This window comes from Trichomycterus rosablanca, chromosome 26 (assembly GCF_030014385.1).
Source record: "Trichomycterus rosablanca isolate fTriRos1 chromosome 26, fTriRos1.hap1, whole genome shotgun sequence".
In the NCBI taxonomy this organism is placed as follows: domain Eukaryota; kingdom Metazoa; phylum Chordata; class Actinopteri; order Siluriformes; family Trichomycteridae; genus Trichomycterus; species Trichomycterus rosablanca.
The window spans coordinates 18,241,679-18,262,846 of record NC_086013.1 but is presented as its reverse complement, the minus strand read 5'-3'; the positions used below and the strand labels follow the sequence as shown (position 1 = coordinate 18,262,846).

The following is a 21,168-nucleotide window of genomic DNA, read 5'->3' as shown; positions in this document are numbered from 1 at the left end:
TTAAACTCAGTTAAACTGTAAATGGTTATGGTAAGAGATGTGTATGATCTGATCTGACCTGCAGCCCTTTGGTCCATTCAGAAATACTGGATTAAAGGCAGATTTAATGCATTCTGGGTAAATTTGAGCAGACCGTGCCTTCTAAGCATGTTTTTGGAAGGTGGGTACCTAGAGGGAAACTCTGGGAAAACATACCAAACTCCTCACAGACAGTACCTGAGGCAAGGATCAATCCCAGGTCCTGGGAACCCTTGTTAAAGTGTGGAACCCACTCTGAACAGTGGAACCCTTGTTACAGTGTGAAATCCACGCCGCAGTGGTGCTGCTGTAACTATTTGTGCAGTTTCAGGTGCTGGGGAGTAAAGAGTGAATCCGAGCTGAGCTGCGCAAACGCTGCGCAGAAATGATCAGCATGATGATTTTCTGTTTTTTTGTTCCTTGGCGTTCCAGAAGCCTGAACGGTATCGGGTACAAACCTTTACATTTACTAAATATACAAACATATCATCTATACTTCCATAAAACTGTCAAACCTAGTGTTCTATATTCATAAATGTAGAATCTAGTATTTTATACTATAAACTTTATAATCTTTATTAGTGTAGGGTTCCAGAATGGATCACAGAATCAGAGCAGCACGTGTGGAGGATCTGCACACACATCCAGAGACTCATCATGGTGTGGTACACAACTACACACACAACTACACACAACACACACACACATCCAGAGACTCATCATGGTGTGGTACACAACTACACACACAACTACACACAACACACACACACATCCAGAGACTCATCATGGTGTGGTACACAACTACACACAACACACACACACATCCAGAGACTCATCATGGTGTGGTACACAACTACACACACAACTACACACAACACACACACACATCCAGAGACTCTTCATGGTGTGGTACACAACTACACACAACACACACACACATCCAGAGACTCATCATGGTGTGGTACACAACTACACACACAACACACACACACATCCAGAGACTCATCATGGTGTGGTACACAACTACACACACAACACACACACACATCCAGAGACTCATCATGGTGTAATACACAACTACACACACAACACACACACACACATCCAGAGACTCATCATGGTGTGGTACACAACTACACACAACACACACATCCAGAGACTCATCATGGTGTGGTACACAACTACACACACAACTACACACAACACACACACACATCCAGAGACTCATCATGGTGTGGTACACAACTACACACACAACTACACACACATGGCAGGAGTTGGCGGTGTGTGTGAGGTGATGTTAATGTGTGTGTGTGTGTGTGTGATGGCAGGAGTTGGCGGTGTGTGTGAAGATGGAGGATCAGGTGGAAATCACACATAAAGGTAAAATGTCTATAGAATGATGCTTCCCTGTTAATAGTGCAGACTGAACAAGAAACAATAGAAAACAAATGATTCTTCACTGTACAGTGGGTGTGGTGGTGGGTGTTGGTGGGTGTGACATGGGTGTGGTGGTGGGTGTTGGTGGGTGTGACATGGGTGGGGTGGTGGGTGTTGGTGGGTGTGACATGGGTGTGGTGGTGGGTGTGTGTTGGGTAACGATGGTGTGTGTTGATACGTTTTGGTGCAGGGCTGGAGAGGGATGGATTTGGTCCGAACCCATTTTTCGGGTGTTTGGTGGCGGAGGTGCCGGAGGAGCTGAAATCTACTGAAGGTACATAAATCAGAACTGATTTAAACTCAGAACCATAAAAGAACCGAGAGGAACCGACCAATCAGAACAGAGAGTTCTACAGGAACCTTCCCACAACCAGTTTACAACCTTCTGATTCATTAGTGCAGCACTGAGACTCATTAACACTGATTATTAATCCTGTTCTCTGCATGTTTTTACCTCTCAGCGTAAAAAGTCATATTTATTATTACAGATTTACTGAGTTCAACATTAAAACAAATTTCAGTAGAACTTTATTCCCAATAGTTTAGGGATCGTCCCGGTGAGAGTTGCTCTTGGTACGCTCTGTTCAATGAGCTGCACCGGCTTACTAATAAAACCTGGTAATGGATGTACTGAGTGACCTAAACACCAGGGAGGTATTTTATGTGGGTGATATAGGTGTTGGATAACTGCAGCTTTTACTCAAATGTAAAACGACCTAAAATTATTCAGTTAAGTTTACAACAACCAGTCAGGAAAGGGGGCACATACTTTTCACTCTACTGTTTATATAAATGGATATATATGTGTGTGTGTGTGTAGGACATACCATAGTAGGATATGCACTGTATTATTATACGTACAGTACGTGGAGGGGTCGCTGCGTCTATATGGAGGATCTGTACGTCATGCCTGAGTTCAGAGGTGAGAGATCAGCTTACAAACACTGTCCAGAAATATCTGATCACCAACTTCTCTCTCTCTCATTCTCTCTCTCTCATTCTGTCTCTCTCATTCTGTCTCTCTTATTCTGTCTCTCTCATTCTGTCTCTCTCTCTCTACAGGAAAAGGAATTGGAAAAGCTTTATTAGCATCAGTAGGGAAGGTGAGTTTATGGTCCTGGGTAGAGATGTACCGATCTGGGTTTTTGGAACCGATTCCGATCTCCGATCTCCTTTCAGGGACATCGGCCGATAGCCGATTCCGATCGGGTGGGGGGGTTTAGCAGTAAATAAAATAAATAAACTTAAAAAGAGCCTCACAGTGAAGATAAACCGGAGCAGTGTTTGTGTGTTTGTGCCTTTAGAAGAGACGCTTTGTTAGCCGCTCAGGTGGCGCAGCGGTAAAAAGACACGCGCCGCAACCAGGGCTGGATTTCGAAGGAGCGTCGTTTCGAATCCAGCTCTGCCTTCACGGTCGAGGCTGGGCGGCTATGGACAACGATTGGCCTGTTGTCCGGGTGGGGGGCGGGACTTGAGACCGTAGGGGATGCTCTCTCAGGAACGGGGCGGTCGCGCCCTCTGCTGGCTGGTCGGTGTATGGAGATGGGAGGGGGTGTGGCGGAGTGTGTGATCCTCCGTGCACAGTACTCTGCCACGCTACACTCGTCAAGTGTGGGTGATAAGACGGTCGATTGGCTGTGCACGTTTCGGAGGAGGCGTGGAACGGCCTCGTCAGCCCCAATCAGGAGCAGGAATCCGCACTAATGAGAGGATGATAGATGGGACGAAATTGGACGTGCTAAATTAAAAAAAAAAAAAAAAAAGAAGAGACGCTTTGTTCACAGTATCGCTATAAGTGATTCATTGATTCATGAGTTGATTCGTTTTATGTGAAGCGTAAGTTTCTCTTCTCAGTTATCTCTCCGTGTTTACTGTTATTAATTAAATGTCGTGGTTTTAAATAAACACCAACTACTACAGAACATTCTGTGTGACTCTCTTACATTAAAAAGCTTCATTAAACTGCTATTACCACAGATCTGTAACCGAGTCAGACTCGTTCCGTCTAAGGAGCTAAAAGTTTTCTGATCCTAAAAGTTCAGCAGATGATCCTGAACTAACGAATTTGGTAATGAATAAACTTTTGCCTCGCATTGGCTCTGTAACGTTTTCTGTTCTCATCTACATCACAAGTAAGAACCACTTCCAATTTACCAAAGTGAACCAGGAGTTTATATAACGTGCTGATAGAATCGACTCAGATGTGACCGGGTTGAATTATCTTTTTAAAGTAAATATTACAATCAGCAAAATTACATCGTATGTATGATGCACAACGTTAATGATGTTATTTTAGGTCATGAAGAGCTTTCACGATGGTTTCTGTACGATGATTTATGAATGGTGATGTGATGGTTGGTGCTTCGTAGCTCAAAGTCTGGATCGATCCACTGAGCTGTTAACTTAACATGGTCTTTATATATCACACCATCGGATCGGCTACTTTTAGGAAATATCGCCGATCGCCGATAGCATATTTTGATTAAAAATCGGCCGATACCGATTCGTAGCCGATCGATCGTCCCATCTCTAGTCCTGGGTTATGCAGTGTGTGTGTGTATATATATTTATGGGTGTGTGTAGATCAGCAGCGTGTGTGTATATTTGTGCTATAGAGTGTGTGTATATTTATAGAGGTGTGTATATCAGCAGCGTGTGTGTGTATATGTGTTATAGGTGTGTGTATATATATTTATAGGTGTGTGTAGAGCAGAAGTGTGTGTGTGTGTATATTTGTGTTATAGGTGTGTGTATATATATTTATAGGTGTGTGTAGATCAGCAGCGTGTGTGTGTATATATTTGTGTTATAGATGTGTGTATATATGTTTATAGGTGTGTAGATCAGCAGCGTGTGTGTGTGTATATATGTGTTATAGGTGTGTGTATATATATTCATAGGTGTGTGTAGAGCAGAAGTGTGTGTGTGTATATTTGTGTTATAGATGTGTGTATATATATTTATAGGTGTGTGTAGATCAGCAGTGTGTGTGTGTGTATATTTGTGTTATAGATGTGTGTATATATATTTATAGGTGTGTGTAGATCAGCAGTGTGTGTGTGTATATTTGTGTTATAGATGTGTGTATATATATTTATAGGTGTATGTAGATCAGCAGTGTGTGTGCGTGTATATTTGTGTTATAGATGTGTGTATATATATTTATAGGTGTGTGTAGATCAGCAGTGTGTGTGTGTGTGTGTGTTTGTATATTTGTGTTATAGATGTGTGTATATATATTTATAGGTGTGTGTAGATCAGCAGTGTGTGTGTGTGTATATTTGTGTTATAGATGTGTGTATATATATTTATAGGTGTGTGTAGAGCAGCAGTGTGTGAAGTTGCAGTTCGTGGTGTTGGATTGGAATAAACCCTCTCTGGATTTCTACATGAGTAAAGGAGCTCAGGACCTGACCAGTGACGAGGGTTGGCACTTCCTGCGTTTCTCTGGAGAGGCGCTGAACAAACTGGCACAGGAGGCACCCACACATTAACCCCCAGCATTCTTATTACTGAAATACTACATTACCCATAATCCCATAGAGAAATCCTTCAATCAGTGTGATTATTCAGGTAGAGATTGTAGAATCTCTGTATTCTCTGGCTCACTTGATTCTAAAATACATTTTAGAACTAAACTGTAAAGCCAGTAAAGATCATTAGAGTTTTGTATTTGGTGCTAAATGTGCTTTGATCATCTCTACTTCTGAATTATTTGAAGTAATAGAAAAATTATAATAAATAAATAAAAAAAACAAGGTGTTTTATTGTGCTTCATAAGAAAATGTGCTGTTCCCATGATGCATTGCCGTTGTGTATCTTTGACTCGGCAAATTTGGAGTCGATTCCATGGAGTTAAATTGATTCGGCTCGGCTGCTGCTATTGAAAATGTAAAACAAACAAAATAATTAATCATTTATTAATAAATAGTGTTTAATGTAGTATTATTAATTATGGTTGTGCATGTTTGTATATACAATAGAAGAAACCTCTAACTGTTTTTCTGCCACTTGGCATGAAAGTCAAGAAGCTGTAAGACAAGCAATGAAAATAAACTTTTAGTTTAGGCGTTCTACAGTTACTGCATCATATTTTTATATAAATAAAATGTGAGGAATATTATTTATCATTGGTGGTTGAAAATTAAAGATTCGGTCAAATACATTTAAACATGAGTTTATTCTTGGAATCGACTCCCCGTGTTGATTCAGAATTTGAATCGTATTAATGATTCCACGAATCGAGCAGACCGGTCCGCTTTATCTATGACAGTAATTATTGTAATAGCAGATTTAACAATTGCTGTATAATTTATAAATGAAATGACCGATGTATCGAAGGAGAACGGTACTGAGATGCAGACTGAGGTAAAAAAATCTTTATAAAATGCAGAAAATGAAAAAGGGCGAGAATGTAATTCTGAAGCTAACGATGCTAATCTAGGGTTAGCATTAGCATTACACTGTTACCTCACAAATTAAGCTCGTAGTTACACAGAAAATATCACCAGATTATTTTACAGTATTTATGTGATGAAAGTTTTATAAATTAAAATAATATAAAGTAAAATGTATCCATACAGTTCAGCTTTAATGACAGTAAACAGTGTAACATGAGGTAATTAAAATCTAATAATATAATAAATGATTGTATGTTTTATATAAGCTTATTTCACTACAATCAACAGTTCAAACAAACGTAAATAAATACTGAGAGGAATTAAACACAATTCTAACCAAATAAATGTGATACTATTGTTATTATTATTATTATTATAAAGGTAAATATTAGGACTTTTATTTTGAATCTGAGCAGTCAGTGAACAGAGCTCTCACAGTCCAACAGTCTTCTCCATAAAAATAAAATTAATAATAATAAATAATTAAAATAATGATAACTGTGTTGCTGCTTTAGCCGGTTTGATTTAAGACTGTAAAAAGATTAATTAAATTTAAATGATGAATTGATGTTTGTTGATTGATTAGATTTACTTTGTTTTGATTGGTGGAATTAAATGTTGTTATTTTAATTTGATCATTCGTTTCATCCTGATCAGAGTTGTGGTGGGTTTGGTTTCACCTGAACAGAGCCGATGGTGTCTGTCTGTCTGATGGTGACCAGCCGCACCCCTGAGATTCGAACCCATATAGACAGCTGCACACACCCCCATTAAATAAATAAACATGATTTAACCCTTGTATTGTGTTAGGAAGCTGCCCACACCTTTAGTGTTAGCGGGTCAAATTTGACCCGATTTAAATCAGCCTGAAAATACTCAAAAACAATAGTTATCATCCAATTTTGTTTCTCACCTCATAGCTAACTTAGTTTGCATTTAAATCCATGTAAACACTGTTTTCAATTTAATTTTTTTGGCTCCATAAACTTTTCATCTCACAATATACCACTCATTTTCAATAAAAAAAACTGTTTCACCTATAGTGAAGAAACAATGTAAGGATATTATATAAGTGTAATAGACTAATATCAGAGCACACTGAGCAAAAATTGCTTTTTTTATTTTTTAATCTAAACATCATTATCTATAGTGACATCAGTGCTGCTACAGGTCAATTTTGACCCGTATAGATTTTTTCACTTTTTCATAAAACCAACTTCATTTTACTCAGAATAGCAGGTGTACATTTAAAATTCAACTATAAATTGAACATTGAAAAACAATATTTTGTGTGTGTGTGTGTGTGTGCATGTGCATGTGCGTGAGTTGTTTACATGCATGAATCACAGTATGTGATTGTTTTAGTGTGCTCCTTGCAGATGTGTTTCTTACATGTGTGGCAAGTGGTGCTAGTTTTTCTGTCCTTGTTGAAGGGGCAGGACTGGCACCTCTATCTCTTGTTCCCCCTAGCATCGCCTGTCTGGTTCCATGTACAGGATGCTGGTGTGGGTGTAGCCTGAAGCTCTCTCACCAAATTGACAGAGGCTTGGGTTCGGGGCAGCCGCTGGCGTCTTTCAATGTGGGGATATACCAGAGTCCTCCTCAACTATTCCAGAAAAAGCCTCCTTTTGAAGGTTTTTCTGATGTTCCATCCAGGATTTATTTCCGTCCACACCACAAATGCATTGTATGCAGAAACATACAATATATTATAAAAGACTGCCATTGGCCACCTTTTTGTCTTACGCTTGCATGTGTATGTGCCAGTGACCTTGTCCAGATTGTCAACTCCTCCTTTGTTTTCGTTATAATCCAGGATCATATCTGGCTTTTTGTCCTCCCTACTGCTCACAGCAGCATCCTTGTGGAGAGTGGACATCACAATGACATTTCTGTTGTGTTTTTTGGACAGTTTGACACAGTTGTGGTTCTCTTTAAGAATGCAAACTTCGAGGAGAGAGGTGCTTTGTCCTATGTTCCAAGAAGTGCAAGAGGAAGCTCAGATTTGTTTTTCCTGACCGTTCCCACCATGGTCAGCTTCTTCTTCAGCAGTTCTTGGTCATAGAACGTGAAGAAATTATCGCATGTTATATTGTGCCCCTGAAGACCATTTGTCATGTCTAGGACCACTTGCTTGTGTCTCTGTGTGTGTGTGTGTCTCTGTGTGTCTCTGTGTGTCTCTCTGTGTGTGTGTGTGTGTGTGTGTGTGTGTGTGTGTGTGTGTGGTGGGGCAAATTGAGCCATATTTGATCCACAGAGCAACCCACACCTTTTATGTGATAGACACAACAGCCAGTATTCTATGTCATATTCTGACCAGCAATTTCACAGTGTGGTATTCAAGCTGCACTGCCGCCGAGCGTAAGGATCTGCATCGCATAGTGAAAACAGCTCAACGAATTATTGGCACAGAACTTTCACACCTGGACGTGTTGTATGCTTGCCGACTCAGGAAGAAGGCTAGCAGCATCATCAAAGACACCACACACCCCGGACACACACTGTTCCAGCTACTACCATCAGGCAAACGATTCAGGACAATAAAAGCACGTACAAATAGACTAAGGAACAGCTTTTTTCCTAGAGCTGTGGCCTCCATCACACACCACAGAACTGGAAAAGACTGAGCACACACAAACACAGGACTACGGGTCACACACGAACTATGCAGCATCTGCACACACACAGTTAATATTTAATATTTAAAGCAAAAATGTAAATTCACGTTACAAGAGAGCAAAGATTTTATTTTTTATTTTTTATCTTTTAGAGTGTAAATAATTTTTTTTTTCTGTGTAAATAATTTTAATTACTTGTATTAATACTACTACTGTCTTTCTTTCTTCTACTGCTGCTACTCTATTGGAGAGATGCCACTCGAAATTTCATTGTACTTGTGTATAGTGACAATAAAGATTCTATTCTATTCTATTCTATTCTATGTCATATTTGACCCATAACACCACAAATGTCACTTTTTTTATTAGAGACATTCAGAATGGACTAAAATTATAAAAATTTCTTTTGTTGTGTTAAAATAGCTGTTTCTGAGGATATCATGAAATCTTGTTCCAATACAAAAAAGCAAAGGGTACTTTTTACATACCTGAACTTAAAAACAGGTCAAATTTGACCCGAACACAATATAAGGGTTAAAAACAACATTATAAATAAAAACACTTGCTTCTGTGTTTAATGTTTAAAAATTTAGTTTTTTGTCCCACACGGAGGTTCCATCAATCACACACCTGGAGCAGCAGCTCCCACCTGCATGAGGGCTTACATTGTGTGTGTGTGTGTGTGTGTGTGTGTGTGTGTGTGTGTGTGTGTGTGTGTGTGTGTGTGTCGCAGTCGGAGGAGTGTGTGTATGTAACAGCGAGGCAGAAGTTGGAGAACCTGTTGAATAAGAGTATGAAGATTCGGATGACGGATGGCCGCACCCTGCTCGGTCTGTTTCTCTGTACTGACCGGGACTGTAACGTCATTCTGGGTTCTGCTCAGGAGTTCCTCCGATCAACAGGTACACACACACACACACACACACACACACAGTAATGGTGCAACTAGCTCTTACTTTCATAATCAGGCTATTATAATTATATAATTATTTATTATTATTATATTATATAATTATTATAATTATATAATTATTTATTTAATTAATTTGTGTGTTTATTTTTTACAAATGTAGTACATTTCCAAAAAGGGCAGTGGCAGCCTAGTGGTTTAGGTACTGGACTAGTAATCGAAAGGTCGCTGGTTCAAGCCCCATCACTGCCAGGTTGTCACTGTTGGGCTCTTAAGCCTCAATTGCTCAGACTGTATCCTGTCACAGTGCTGTAAGTCATTCTGGATAAAAGCGTCTGATAAATACTGAAAATATAAATATAAGTTACATTTGTAAAGTATTTTACTCAGTCCAACAGCTCGTCTGAGTGATGATAACGCTCTACTAACCTTAATCCTAACTCTCTCTCTCTCTCACACACACACACACACACACACACACACACACACACTCTCTCTCACTCTCTCACACACACACACACACACACACACACTCTCTCTCACTCTCTCACACACACACACACACACACACTCTCTCTCACTCTCTCACACACACACACACACACACACACTCTCTCTCACTCTCTCTCTCACACACACACACACACTCTCTCTCTCTCTCACACACACACACACACACACACTCTCTCTCTCACTCTCTCTCTCACACACACACACACACACACACACTCTCTCTCTCACTCTCTCTCTCACACACACACACACACACACACACACTCTCTCTCACTCTCTCACACACACACACACACACACACACTCTCTCTCACTCTCTCACACACACACACACACACACACACTCTCTCTCACTCTCTCTCTCACACACACACACACACTCTCTCTCTCTCTCACACACACACACACACACACACTCTCTCTCTCACTCTCTCTCTCACACACACACACACACACACACACTCTCTCTCTCACTCTCTCTCTCACACACACACACACACACACACTCTCTCTCTGTCTCTCTCTTACACACACTCTCTCTCTCTCACTCTCTCTCACACACACTCTCTCTCTCTCTCTCTCTCTCTCACACACACTCTCTGTGTCTCTCAGACTCGTTCTCTCAGGCAGAACCGCGGGTTTTGGGTTTGGCGATGATTCCGGGTCATCATGTGGTTTCTATAGAAGTGGAGGCAGAAAGTTTACAGAGCCATGGACTCTGAGCAGTGCATCGTGGGAAATGTAGTTTTATCATCACTGTGCTCATGCTGTGTGTGTGTGTGTGTTTATTTTGGTGCTCGTGTCAATAAAAAGTCTTTTTTTTAATTTGACCTTTTAAATTTTGTTTGGTTTATTTAATGCAATGATTCTGTAAGAACCACGTAAATAATTCAGCTCTTCAGTGTAATGCAACCTCAGAGACCCGGGTTTTAGCCTTCGTGGTGTCACGGAGCCGTGTGCTAGTCTAGTCTGTGTCTCTTCTTGGTGGAGGCCATGAGTGCAAAGGGAAAATGTTTAAAAATGCTAAACAATTTATAAAGCTCTAATAAAAAATACGAGTTCCTGACAGCACAAAATATAAACTTTATTTATTTCATTTAACTTTATTTAATTATAACAATCATGATCAAAATAATGAGTCTTCAGTATTAATAATAATAATCATCTAACCCTGCACATCTCACCTCTAGTTTTCTAACAATTCTTAAAACATGCGGTAGGTGGATTAACTGCTTGTTATTATCACTAGATGTAGTAAATGTGTGTGGGTGTGACGTCCTGCTACAGATATGAACCCTGTTTAGTGTGTGTGTGTGTGTATTATTATCTATCATTATACGTTTATAAATTATTATTATTTACAGTGAGCACATCATGAAGGAAAGGATCAGCTCAGTGGTTACAGCAGCACATCATCAGTAGCTGTTTATCAGGAGAGTCCATCATGTTTGTGTCTGTGAGTAGGACTCATTATAAACAGAAGGGAATTATGGGTAAAATATAAAGGTGAATATTTAATTCATCCTGGTCTTTCTCCTAAACTTCAGTTCTTTTAAAGCTCTTCTGATGTGGAGTGTAATCGAGCTCCTGGGTGTGTCTGTACAGAAACGAGGAACGTAAACAACTTCATCACGTCTGCAGATCCAATCCGGGAATCAGTCCAACTTTAACCAATCAGATGAGAGGAAAACAAAGTCGAGTATCAGAATCCGGTTCAGTTACAGTGTGGAACAGAAACGTCGGATTATTTTCATCTAATTATTACAGAATCGTTAATAAAATAACTTCGTTCAAACTCACAGAAATCTTTTATTTAAACAACAGATAAACGTTTGTGTTAAATTTGTGTATTTATTATAAAAATACATCAGATGACCAAAAGTCTTGGACACTTTATACCTGAACATCTCATCCTGCATTGTGTGGATCCTCCGCTCCTCTGGAAAGCTTTAAACTGTGAGGATTCACATCCATTCAGCTACAGTGATATTGGCCTAAATGACCTGGCCTGCGGTCAGCATTCCAATTCACCCAAAAGATCAGGGGCGGTGTCGGTTTAGTGACTAATGTAGTGAAATATTGCTAAAAGGTTTTAGGCTTCACCACTGACAAACTGCCACTGCTGGGCCCTTGAGGAATTTTGCCACAATTATAAGCCACAGAATAAAATCATTTGCTAAAAGTGTTTATTGTACAAAGTGAATCCTGAAGCTGTTGGATGAGGTCAGGGCTCGGTACTGGACAGTCAGAGTTCCTCCAGTCAGGAAGTCTTTTTGGGTCCATGACGTCACCGCATGGGTTCAGTGTTAATACACGTCTAGACGTAGGCGTTTCGGTTGTAGTGACTGGGTTGCTGGGATATGATGGAGGGGGCGTAAGCTGCTCCTCTGCGCTGGGACTGATAATGGTACGGCCTGTAAATCAGATAATCATACTGCTCGAATAAACATGAATAAACAGCAATTCCTGCAGTTACAGTGTTAAATAACTCACAGTTTCTCATCATCGTTGTTGTTTCCACACGTGCACAGTAAACAGGATCCACCAATGAGAGTGAGAATTGCTGAACACCAGCCGATATACAAACCCTCTCCGATCTCGAACCTGCAGAATCACAGCGTGGTGAGTGATAGAGACTCTGAGACTCCACACTGAGGAAAAACACGTCACACACTTACTTTGTTCCAGGATAAAGCGGATCGAAGAACTCCTGTGTGATGTTGAAGGCATACCACGACACAGCGATCATGGTGCACACACCTGTAACAACACACACACACACACATACACACATACACAGATACACACACACACACACCACGATCAGGTTAAATCAGAAGAAGATCTCTGATCTTTTCTCTCTGGGTCTCTTTGGTTCTGTGGAGATCAGACACTACTGGGGAGATTCATCACTGTTCTAAGTTTTCCCCATTATAAGGTAAGGACTCACTGTGGTTTGTTGGAGTCCTAGAGACTTATTTCTCTCTTATTTATTTTAGCAAATTTTGTCATCGTCTCTTAAATGTTTTTTATCTTAGTGTAGAGTTCCTGTTTAGAGTTCCTGTTTAGAGTTCCTGTGTAGAGTTCCTGTGAAAACTTTGGATCATTACTACTAAGAATGAAGATTTATAATCTACACTGAAGGTGGCTGCAGGTTTTCATACCAACCAAGCACAAGCGCGTCTGATTCCACCTGATTCTGATCTTCAGACTCCTGATCAGGTGAAGCTCCGGCCTGGTTCAGTATGAAAATCTGCAGCCTCTGCAATCTTTTTTTAGGTAATAACGTGTTGATACCCTCCAGGATGAAGAAGATTCCTCCGAGAGCAGCGATGCGCCCTTTCAGTACATAGTTCTCTCCTCCGATTTTGGAACACTGCATCCCGACCAGCGTGGCAATGAGACCGAGTGTCCCCAACACTATGGAAGCGATCATGAGGGCCCGACACGCCTGGATAAAACCTGCACACACACACACACACACACAATCCAGGAATAAGCCTACATCAGTTCCTTTAATTTCCACTCAAAATCAAATCAAAGTTTATTTGTCACATACATGGTCATACACAGTACAACTGGCAGTGAAATGCTTTAGTGAAAGCCTCCTAATGTAGCTTCTCTCTGCCCGTACAACTTACAGCAGTTCATCCTGCCAGAGATTTTATAAAGTGAACGTCCTTTATATTCCCTCTTTATTCTTTATTCCCCTCTTCACACCCTCTTTATGGTGGCAGAACATATATTTCATACTGATGAAGTTCTTGTTTTTATGCTTTTATTTCTGGTATAAACAGGATTTTAATTTTGTGGTTTGGTTCCGGCCCTAAAGAATCAGACAGATTCTGGAGACTGTGCTCCTGTGGACCTCTGTAAAGATTCTTAAAAATGAGAAAAAAGCAAAACAAACCCAAACTGCTGTAATAAATGATTTATTTCTGTGTTTGGGAATCACTGTGTAAAGAAATAATTGAATGATCTGGTTCTACAGATAAATATTATAATCATCTGTATAATTCAGATTTTAAAATGATTCTGATCAGTTTTGATACGACAAGATTAAAAAGTTTCTGTTCCATTTGTGGGTTTTATTAATTAATTAATTAATTTATTTATTTATTTATTTTTTGCACCATTTTCTGAATGGTGAAACTATATTACTATATTATTTATGTATTTAATTATAATGTTAGTAGGTGTTATTATTTATGTATTTAATAGTAGGTATTATTTATGTATTTAATTATAATGTTAGTAGGTGTTATTATTTATGTATTTAATAGTAGGTATTATTTATGTATTTAATTATAATGTTAGTAGGTGTTATTATTTATGTATTTAATAGTAGGTGTTATTATTTATGTATTTAATTGTAATGTTATTAGGTGTTATTATTTATGTATTTAATAGTGTCACACTAGGAGCCTTTGTGTGCTCCAGTGTGCCTAGTTGCCACACCCTCTCTTTCGATTGGTTCCCAAGGACTAATGGGCTCCAGCTGCCCTCTATTTAAGAGGTGTGCTGGAGCACAAACATTGGGAACTGTTTTGTTTTCATGTGGACTTTTGGTGAGCACGGTAGGGGTTTTGTTTCTAGCCTATGTTCCTAGCTTATGTTTAGCCTATGTTCCTAGCTTATGTTTAGCCTATGTTCCTAGCTTATGTTTAGCCTATGTTCCTAGCTTATGTTTAACCAATGTTCCTAGCTTATGTTTAGCCAATGTGCCTAGCCTATGTTTAGCCTATGTTACCAACGATGTTCTTAGTTTATGCTCATGTCAAGTCATGTTAGTAGTTTATGCTCATGTCAAGTCATGTTAGTAGTTTATGCTCATGTCAAGTCATGTTAGTAGTTTATGCTCATGTCAAGTCATGTTAATAGTTTATGCTCATGTCAAGTCATGTTAATAGTTTATGCTCATGTCAAGTCATGTTAGTAGTTTATGCTCATGTCAAGTCATGTTAGTAGTTTATGCTCATGTCAAGTCATGTTAATAGTTTATGCTCATGTCAAGTCATGTTAATAGTTTATGCTCATGTCAAGTCATGTTAGTAGTTTATGCTCATGTCAAGTCATGTTAGTAGTTTATGCTCATGTCAAGTCATGTTAGTAGTTTATGCTCATGTCAAGTCATGTTAGTAGTTTATGCTCATGTCAAGTCATGTTAGTAGTTTATGCTCATGTCAAGTCATGTTAGTAGTTTATGCTCATGTCAAGTCATGTTAGTAGTTTATGCTCATGTCAAGTCATGTTAGTAGTTTATGCTCATGTCAAGTCATGTTAGTAGTTTATGCTCATGTCAAGTCATGTTAGTAGTTTATGCTCATGTCAAGTCATGGTAGATAGCACTGTTCTTTATTAATAAATATATTAGTAGACATCTCTGCGTGTGTGTCCGCCCCCTTTTGCCTCGGTCCGTTGACCCCGCGTGACATAACAGTTCCCCATCTTACCAGGACACAGCGAGATGTTTTTGGTCCATGAATTCCCGGAGTTTAACTCCATGAGGTTTCCTCAGACCGTACCGTTAAGTAGGCCAGCTCCTTATGATGGAAGCGACCCGTTTGTCGAAGGCTTCCTGCTTCAGAGCCAGCTCTACCTGCAACACCTTCGGGACCCCCAGCCAGCTGAAATCGACAAAGTTCGGTTCATGATGTCTAGGCTGAGGGGTCCCGCTCGTGAGTGGGGCAGGCAGCTGTGGTCTGACAGGGGAGTTGTGCTGAACTCGGTTAAGGTGTTCAAGGACCTCATGAGAGCAAAATTCTCACAGCTGAGTGCTGTTTCTCCAGTGTTTTCTCCAGTGTTTTCTCCAGTGACTTCGGACGCCTCCCCAGGGTCCTCACAGCTGAGTGCTGTTTCTCCAGTGTTTTCTCCAGTGACTTCGGACGCCTCTCCAGGGTCCTCACAGCTGAGTGCTGTTTCTCCAGTGTTTTCTCCAGTGACTTCGGACGCCTCCCCAGGGTCCTCACAGCTGAGTGCTGTTTCTCCAGTGTTTTCTCCAGTGACTTCGGACGCCTCTCCAGGGTCCTCACAGCTGAGTGCTGTTTCTCCAGTGTTTTCTCCAGTGACTTCGGACGCCTCCCCAGGGTCCTCACAGCTGAGTGCTGTTTCTCCAGTGTTTTCTCCAGTGACTTCGGACGCCTCCCCAGGGTCCTCACAGCTGAGTGCTGTTTCTCCAGTGTTTTCTCCAGTGACTTCGGACGCCTCCCCAGGGTCCTCACAGCTGAGTGCTGTTTCTCCAGTGTTTTCTCCAGTGACTTCGGACGCCTCTCCAGGGTCCTCACAGCTGAGTGCTGTTTCTCCAGTGTTTTCTCCAGTGACTTCGGACGCCTCCCCAGGGTCCTCACAGCTGAGTGCTGTTTCTCCAGTGTTTTCTCCAGTGACTTCGGACGCCTCTCCAGGGTCCTCACAGCTGAGTGCTGTTTCTCCAGTGTTTTCTCCAGTGACTTCGGACGCCTCCCCAGGGTCCTCACAGCTGAGTGCTGTTTCTCCAGTGTTTTCTCCAGTGACTTCGGACGCCTCTCCAGGGTCCTCACAGCTCAATGACGTTTCTCCAGTGTTTTTACAGCTTATTGCAGATGCATCTTTTCAAGGCTCAACGCAGCTGACTCCCGGAGTCTCTTCACCAGGCTCAACGCAGCTGACTCCCGGAGCCTCTTCGCCAGGCTCAACGCAGCTGACTCCCGGAGCCTCTTCGCCAGGCTCAACGCAGCTGACTCCCGGAGCCTCTTCGCCAGGCTCAACGCAGCTGACTCCCGGAGCCTCTTCGCCAGGCTCAACGCAGCTGGCTCCTGTTTCCTCGATGGCGCCCCCTGACGGCGCTCCTGTTTCCTCGATGGCGCCCCCTGACGGCGCTCCTGTTTCCTCGATGGCGCCCCCTGACGGCGCTCCTGTTTCCTCGATGGCGCCCCCTGACGGCGCTCCTGTCTCCTCGATGGTGTCCTCCGACGGCACTTCTGTTCCCGAGTTGGTGTCCTCCGACGGCACTTCTGTTCCCGAGTTGGTGTCCTCCGACGGCACTTCTGTTCCTGAGTTTGTGCCCTTCGACGGCACTCCTGTTCCTGAGTTGGCGCCCCCCGTTGGCGCTTCTGTTCCTGTGTTGGCGCCCCCCGACGGCGCTCCTGTTCCTGTGTTGGCGTCCCCCGACGGCACTCCTGTTCCTGTGTCGGAGTACCCTGTCGGTGCTCCTGTTCCTGTGTTGGAGTTCCTCGATGGCACTCCTGTTCCTGTGTTGGAGTTCTTCGACGGCACTCCTGTTCCTGAGTTGGCGCTCCCTGTTGGCGCTCCTGTTCCTGAGATGGCGTACTCCGATGGCGCTTCTGTTCCTGAGATGACGCCCTCCGATGGCGTTTCTGTTCCTGAGATGGCGTACTCCGATGGCGCTTCTGTTCCTGAGATGACGCCCTCCGATGGCGTTTCTGTTCCTGAGATGACGCCCTCCGATGGCGTTTCTGTTCCTGAGATGACGCCCTCCGATGGCGTTTCTGTTCCTGAGATGACTCTCTCCGATGGCGTTTCTGTTCCTGAGATGACACCCTCCGAAGGCGCTTCTGTTCCTGAGATGACGCCCTCCGAAGGCGCTTCTGTTCCTGAGATGACGCCCTCCGATGGCGTTTCTGTTTCGGAGATGACGCCCTCCGATGGCGTTTCTGTTTCTGAGATGATGCGCGACGGCGCTTCTGAACTCTCGTCGACACCCCTAGATGGTGCTCCTGGCTCCTCGTCAGCGCCCCCCGACATCGATTCTGAACTCTCGTCGGCACCCCTAGATGGTGCTCCTGGCTCCTCGTCAGCGCCCCCAGACGGCGCTTCTAAACTCTCGTCGACACCCCTAGATGGTGCTCCTGGCTCCTCGTCAGCGCCCCCCGACATCGATTCTGAACTCTCGTCGACACCCCTAGATGGTGCTCCTGGCTCCTCGTCAGCGCCCCCAGACGGCGCTTCTAAACTCTCGTCGGCACCCCTAGATGCTGCTCCTGATTTCTCGTCAGCGCCCCCCGATGGCGCTTCTGAATTCTCCTTGGTGTCCCCAGAGGGCACTTCTGAACCCTCGTTGACGCCCCCCGACGGCACATCTGGATTTCTGTCGGCAGCCTGCGTGCCACCATTTTTATCACGCCTGCCTGAGGACATCTTAAATTACTTCAAATTTGCCCCTCAGGGCCCAGGACCTCCTTGTCTTTTTTTTTTTTTCCTATTTTTAAGGCACTCCTGGAGTAGTGCCTTTGGGGGGGGCATATGTCACACTAGGAGCCTTTGTGTGCTCCAGTGTGCCTAGTTGCCACACCCTCTCTTTCGATTGGTTCCCAAGGACTAATGGGCTCCAGCTGCCCTCTATTTAAGAGGTGTGCTGGAGCACAAACATTGGGAACTGTTTTGTTTTCATGTGGACTTTTGGTGAGCACGGTAGGGGTTTTGTTTCTAGCCTATGTTCCTAGCTTATGTTTAGCCTATGTTCCTAGCTTATGCTTAGCCTATGTTCCTAGCTTATGTTTAGCCAGTGTTCCTAGCCTGTGTTTAGCCAGTGTTCCTAGCCTGTGTTTCTAGCCTATGTTCCTAGCTTATGTTTAGCCTATGTTCCTAGCTTATGTTTAGCCTATGTTCCTAGCTTATGTTTAACCAATGTTCCTAGCTTATGTTTAGCCAATGTGCCTAGCCTATGTTTAGCCTATGTTACCAACGATGTTCTTAGTTTATGCTCATGTCAAGTCATGTTAGTAGTTTATGCTCATGTCAAGTCATGTTAATAGTTTATGCTCATGTCAAGTCATGTTAATAGTTTATGCTCATGTCAAGTCATGTTAGTAGTTTATGCTCATGTCAAGTCATGTTAATAGTTTATGCTCATGTCAAGTCATGTTAGTAGTTTATGCTCATGTCAAGTCATGTTAGTAGTTTATGCTCATGTCAAGTCATGTTAGTAGTTTATGCTCATGTCAAGTCATGTTAGTAGTTTATGCTCATGTCAAGTCATGGTAGATAGCACTGTTCTTTATTAATAAATATATTAGTAGACATCTCTGCGTGTGTGTCCGCCCCCTTTTGCCTCGGTCCGTTGACCCCGCGTGACAAATAGTAAGTGTTATTATTTATGTATTTAATAATAATGTTAGTAGGTGTTATTATTTATGTATTTAATTATAATGTTAGTAGATGTTATTATTTATGTATTTAATTATAATGTTATTAGGTGTTATTATTTATGTATTTAATAGTAGGTGTTAATTATTTATGTATTTAATTATAATGTTATTAGTTATTATGTATGTATTTAATAGTAGGTGTTATTATTTATGTTTTTAATTATAATGTTATTAGTTGTTATTATTTATGTATTTAATAGCAGGTGTTATTATTTATGTATTTAATAATAGGTGTTATTATTTATGTGTTTAATTGTAATGTTAGTAGGTGTTATTATTTATGTATTTAATAGTAGGTGTTATTATTTATGTATTTAATAATAGGTGTTATTATTTATGTGTTTAATTGTAATGTTAGTAGGTGTTATTATTTATGTATTTAATAGTAGGTGTTATTATTTATGTATTTAATAATAGGTGTTATTATTTATGTATTTAATTGTAATGTTAGTAGGTGTTATTATTTATGTATTTAATAGTAGGTGTTATTATTTATGTATTTAATTATAATGTTAGTAGGTGTTATTATTTATGTATTTAATAATAGGTGTTATTATTTATGTGTTTAATTGTAATGTTAGTAGGTGTTATTATTTATGTATTTAATAGTAGGTGTTATTATTTATGTGTTTAATTGTAAGATTAGTAGGTGTTATTATTTATGTATTTAATTATAATGTTAGTAGGTGTTATTTATGTATTTAATTATAATGTTAGTAGGTGTTATTATTTATGTATTTAATTGTAATGTTAGTAGGTGTTATTATTTATGTATTTAATTATAATGTTAGTAGGTGTTATTATTTATGTATTTAATTGTAATGTTAGTAGGTGTTATTATTTATGTATTTAATTATAATGTTATTAGATGTTATTAATTACCGGCCAGGCCGAGCATGGATGGAAACTCTCTGCAGTTGTGAACTCCGGTGGAGTCCGTGGCGCAGGACATCCATAAGTTCTCATAGACGGTGGAGGCTGTGATGACGTTTCCATCGATGGTTGAAATCTTCCAAAAACGATACGGAACCGCGATATCGCCCATCCCGCAAAACCAAGAAAAAAAGCCATGACCTCTACTGCAGCGTTCACCATCTCTGAACCCTAACTATCGCATTCCAAACATCAAACACTTATTATTATTATTATATTATTATGATTATTATGATTATTATTATGATTATTATTATTATTATTATTATTATTATTATATTCTAATGACTAGGGTTAGAGAGCATTACCCCAGCTGTACTGAGGCTCGCTGATGTTTGGAGATGTTTCTGACACTGAGATCATTCATCAGTTTGAACCCGCCCCCCCCCCGCAGACACGCACCACCTCCTCCTTTTACATTCAGTTCCATCAGTTCCAAACCATCACCAAACCCAACAGGTGAATATTCAGAGCCAACACATCACCAACACCCACTGTTCACAACCTCCACATGCACGGTTCGGTTCCAGCTCGACTAATCACCTTTACAATCCAAATTTTATCATTCAGTGATGGACTTTTATACAATTCATTTAATTTCACTTTACTGCCCAATAAAAGTCATGTTAAGTTATGATAAGTATTATTATTATAATAATTATTATTATTGTTATCATTATTATTATTATTATTATTGTTATCAATATTATCATTTTTATTATTATTATTATTGTTATTTTTATCATTATTTGTTATTATTATTATTATTATTATTATCATTATTTATTATTATTATTGTTATTATTATTTTTATTATTATTATCATTATCATTATTATTAATGTGGTTTTCTCACCCGGTAAAGCCAGCAGAGACTGGAAGTGCCAGCAGTCGTAGATGCCGGTGGAGTCCTCAGCGCAGGACATCCACAGGTTCTCAAAGATGTTGGAGGTGGTGATAACGTTCCCGTAGTCGGTGGAAACCTTCCAGGTGTGATTGTGGAGGGTAATAAACGCGATCACGCTCCCCAAAAATCCTAAAACCAGAGCAACGATCTGCAGAGATTCTTTCATATTCATCCACCTCCGAACCTCCAGCACTCGATCTGAGCACCACTGCTGCTGTGTGTGTGTGTGAGGGTGTGTGTGAGGGGGTGTGTGTGTGTATGGGTGTGTGAGGGTGTGTGTGTGTGTG

General features: G+C 40.9%; 3 protein-coding genes across 3 annotated transcripts; 2 read left to right on the top strand and 1 right to left on the bottom strand.

Annotated features, from left to right (window-relative positions):
- The first annotated feature begins 614 nt into the window (after positions 1–614).
- sat2b (spermidine/spermine N1-acetyltransferase family member 2b) lies at positions 615–5,169 on the top strand. The gene is given in 7 exon segments (XM_062988943.1): positions 615–650; positions 652–678; positions 1,350–1,401; positions 1,649–1,732; positions 2,279–2,380; positions 2,521–2,561; positions 4,773–5,169. Coding segments are annotated over 7 exon segments (522 nt in total). The 3' UTR covers positions 4,953–5,169.
- Positions 5,170–5,688: 519 nt separating this feature from the next.
- naa38 (N-alpha-acetyltransferase 38, NatC auxiliary subunit) lies at positions 5,689–10,729 on the top strand. Its single transcript, XM_062988739.1, has 3 exons — positions 5,689–5,826; positions 9,210–9,378; positions 10,512–10,729. Exons 1-3 carry the CDS (start codon positions 5,782–5,784, stop codon positions 10,619–10,621), a joined length of 324 nt encoding a protein of 107 aa, XP_062844809.1. The 5' UTR covers positions 5,689–5,781; the 3' UTR covers positions 10,622–10,729.
- Positions 10,730–12,079: 1,350 nt separating this feature from the next.
- On the bottom strand, positions 12,080–21,047 carry LOC134303158 (claudin-15-like). Its single transcript, XM_062988471.1, has 5 exons — positions 20,831–21,047; positions 13,197–13,361; positions 12,578–12,659; positions 12,393–12,503; positions 12,080–12,313 (listed from the first exon to the last, which is right to left on the bottom strand). Exons 1-5 carry the CDS (start codon positions 21,045–21,047, stop codon positions 12,217–12,219), a joined length of 672 nt encoding a protein of 223 aa, XP_062844541.1. The 3' UTR covers positions 12,080–12,216.
- Between the last annotated feature and the right edge of the window lie 121 nt (positions 21,048–21,168).

Coding starts and splice junctions, on each gene's coding strand:
- naa38 (XM_062988739.1), top strand. CDS start 5,782: ATGACCGATGTATCGAAGGAGAACGGTACTGAGATGCAGACTGAG. Junction 5,827..9,209: donor GTACTGAGATGCAGACTGAG/GTAAAAAAATCT, acceptor TGTGTGTCGCAG/TCGGAGGAGTGTGTGTATGT. Junction 9,379..10,511: donor GGAGTTCCTCCGATCAACAG/GTACACACACAC, acceptor TGTGTCTCTCAG/ACTCGTTCTCTCAGGCAGAA.
- LOC134303158 (XM_062988471.1), bottom strand. CDS start 21,047: ATGAAAGAATCTCTGCAGATCGTTGCTCTGGTTTTAGGATTTTTGGGG. Junction 12,660..13,196: donor AATCTTCTTCATCCTGGAGG/GTATCAACACGT, acceptor GTGTTGTTACAG/GTGTGTGCACCATGATCGCT. Junction 12,504..12,577: donor CCGCTTTATCCTGGAACAAA/GTAAGTGTGTGA, acceptor GTGATTCTGCAG/GTTCGAGATCGGAGAGGGTT.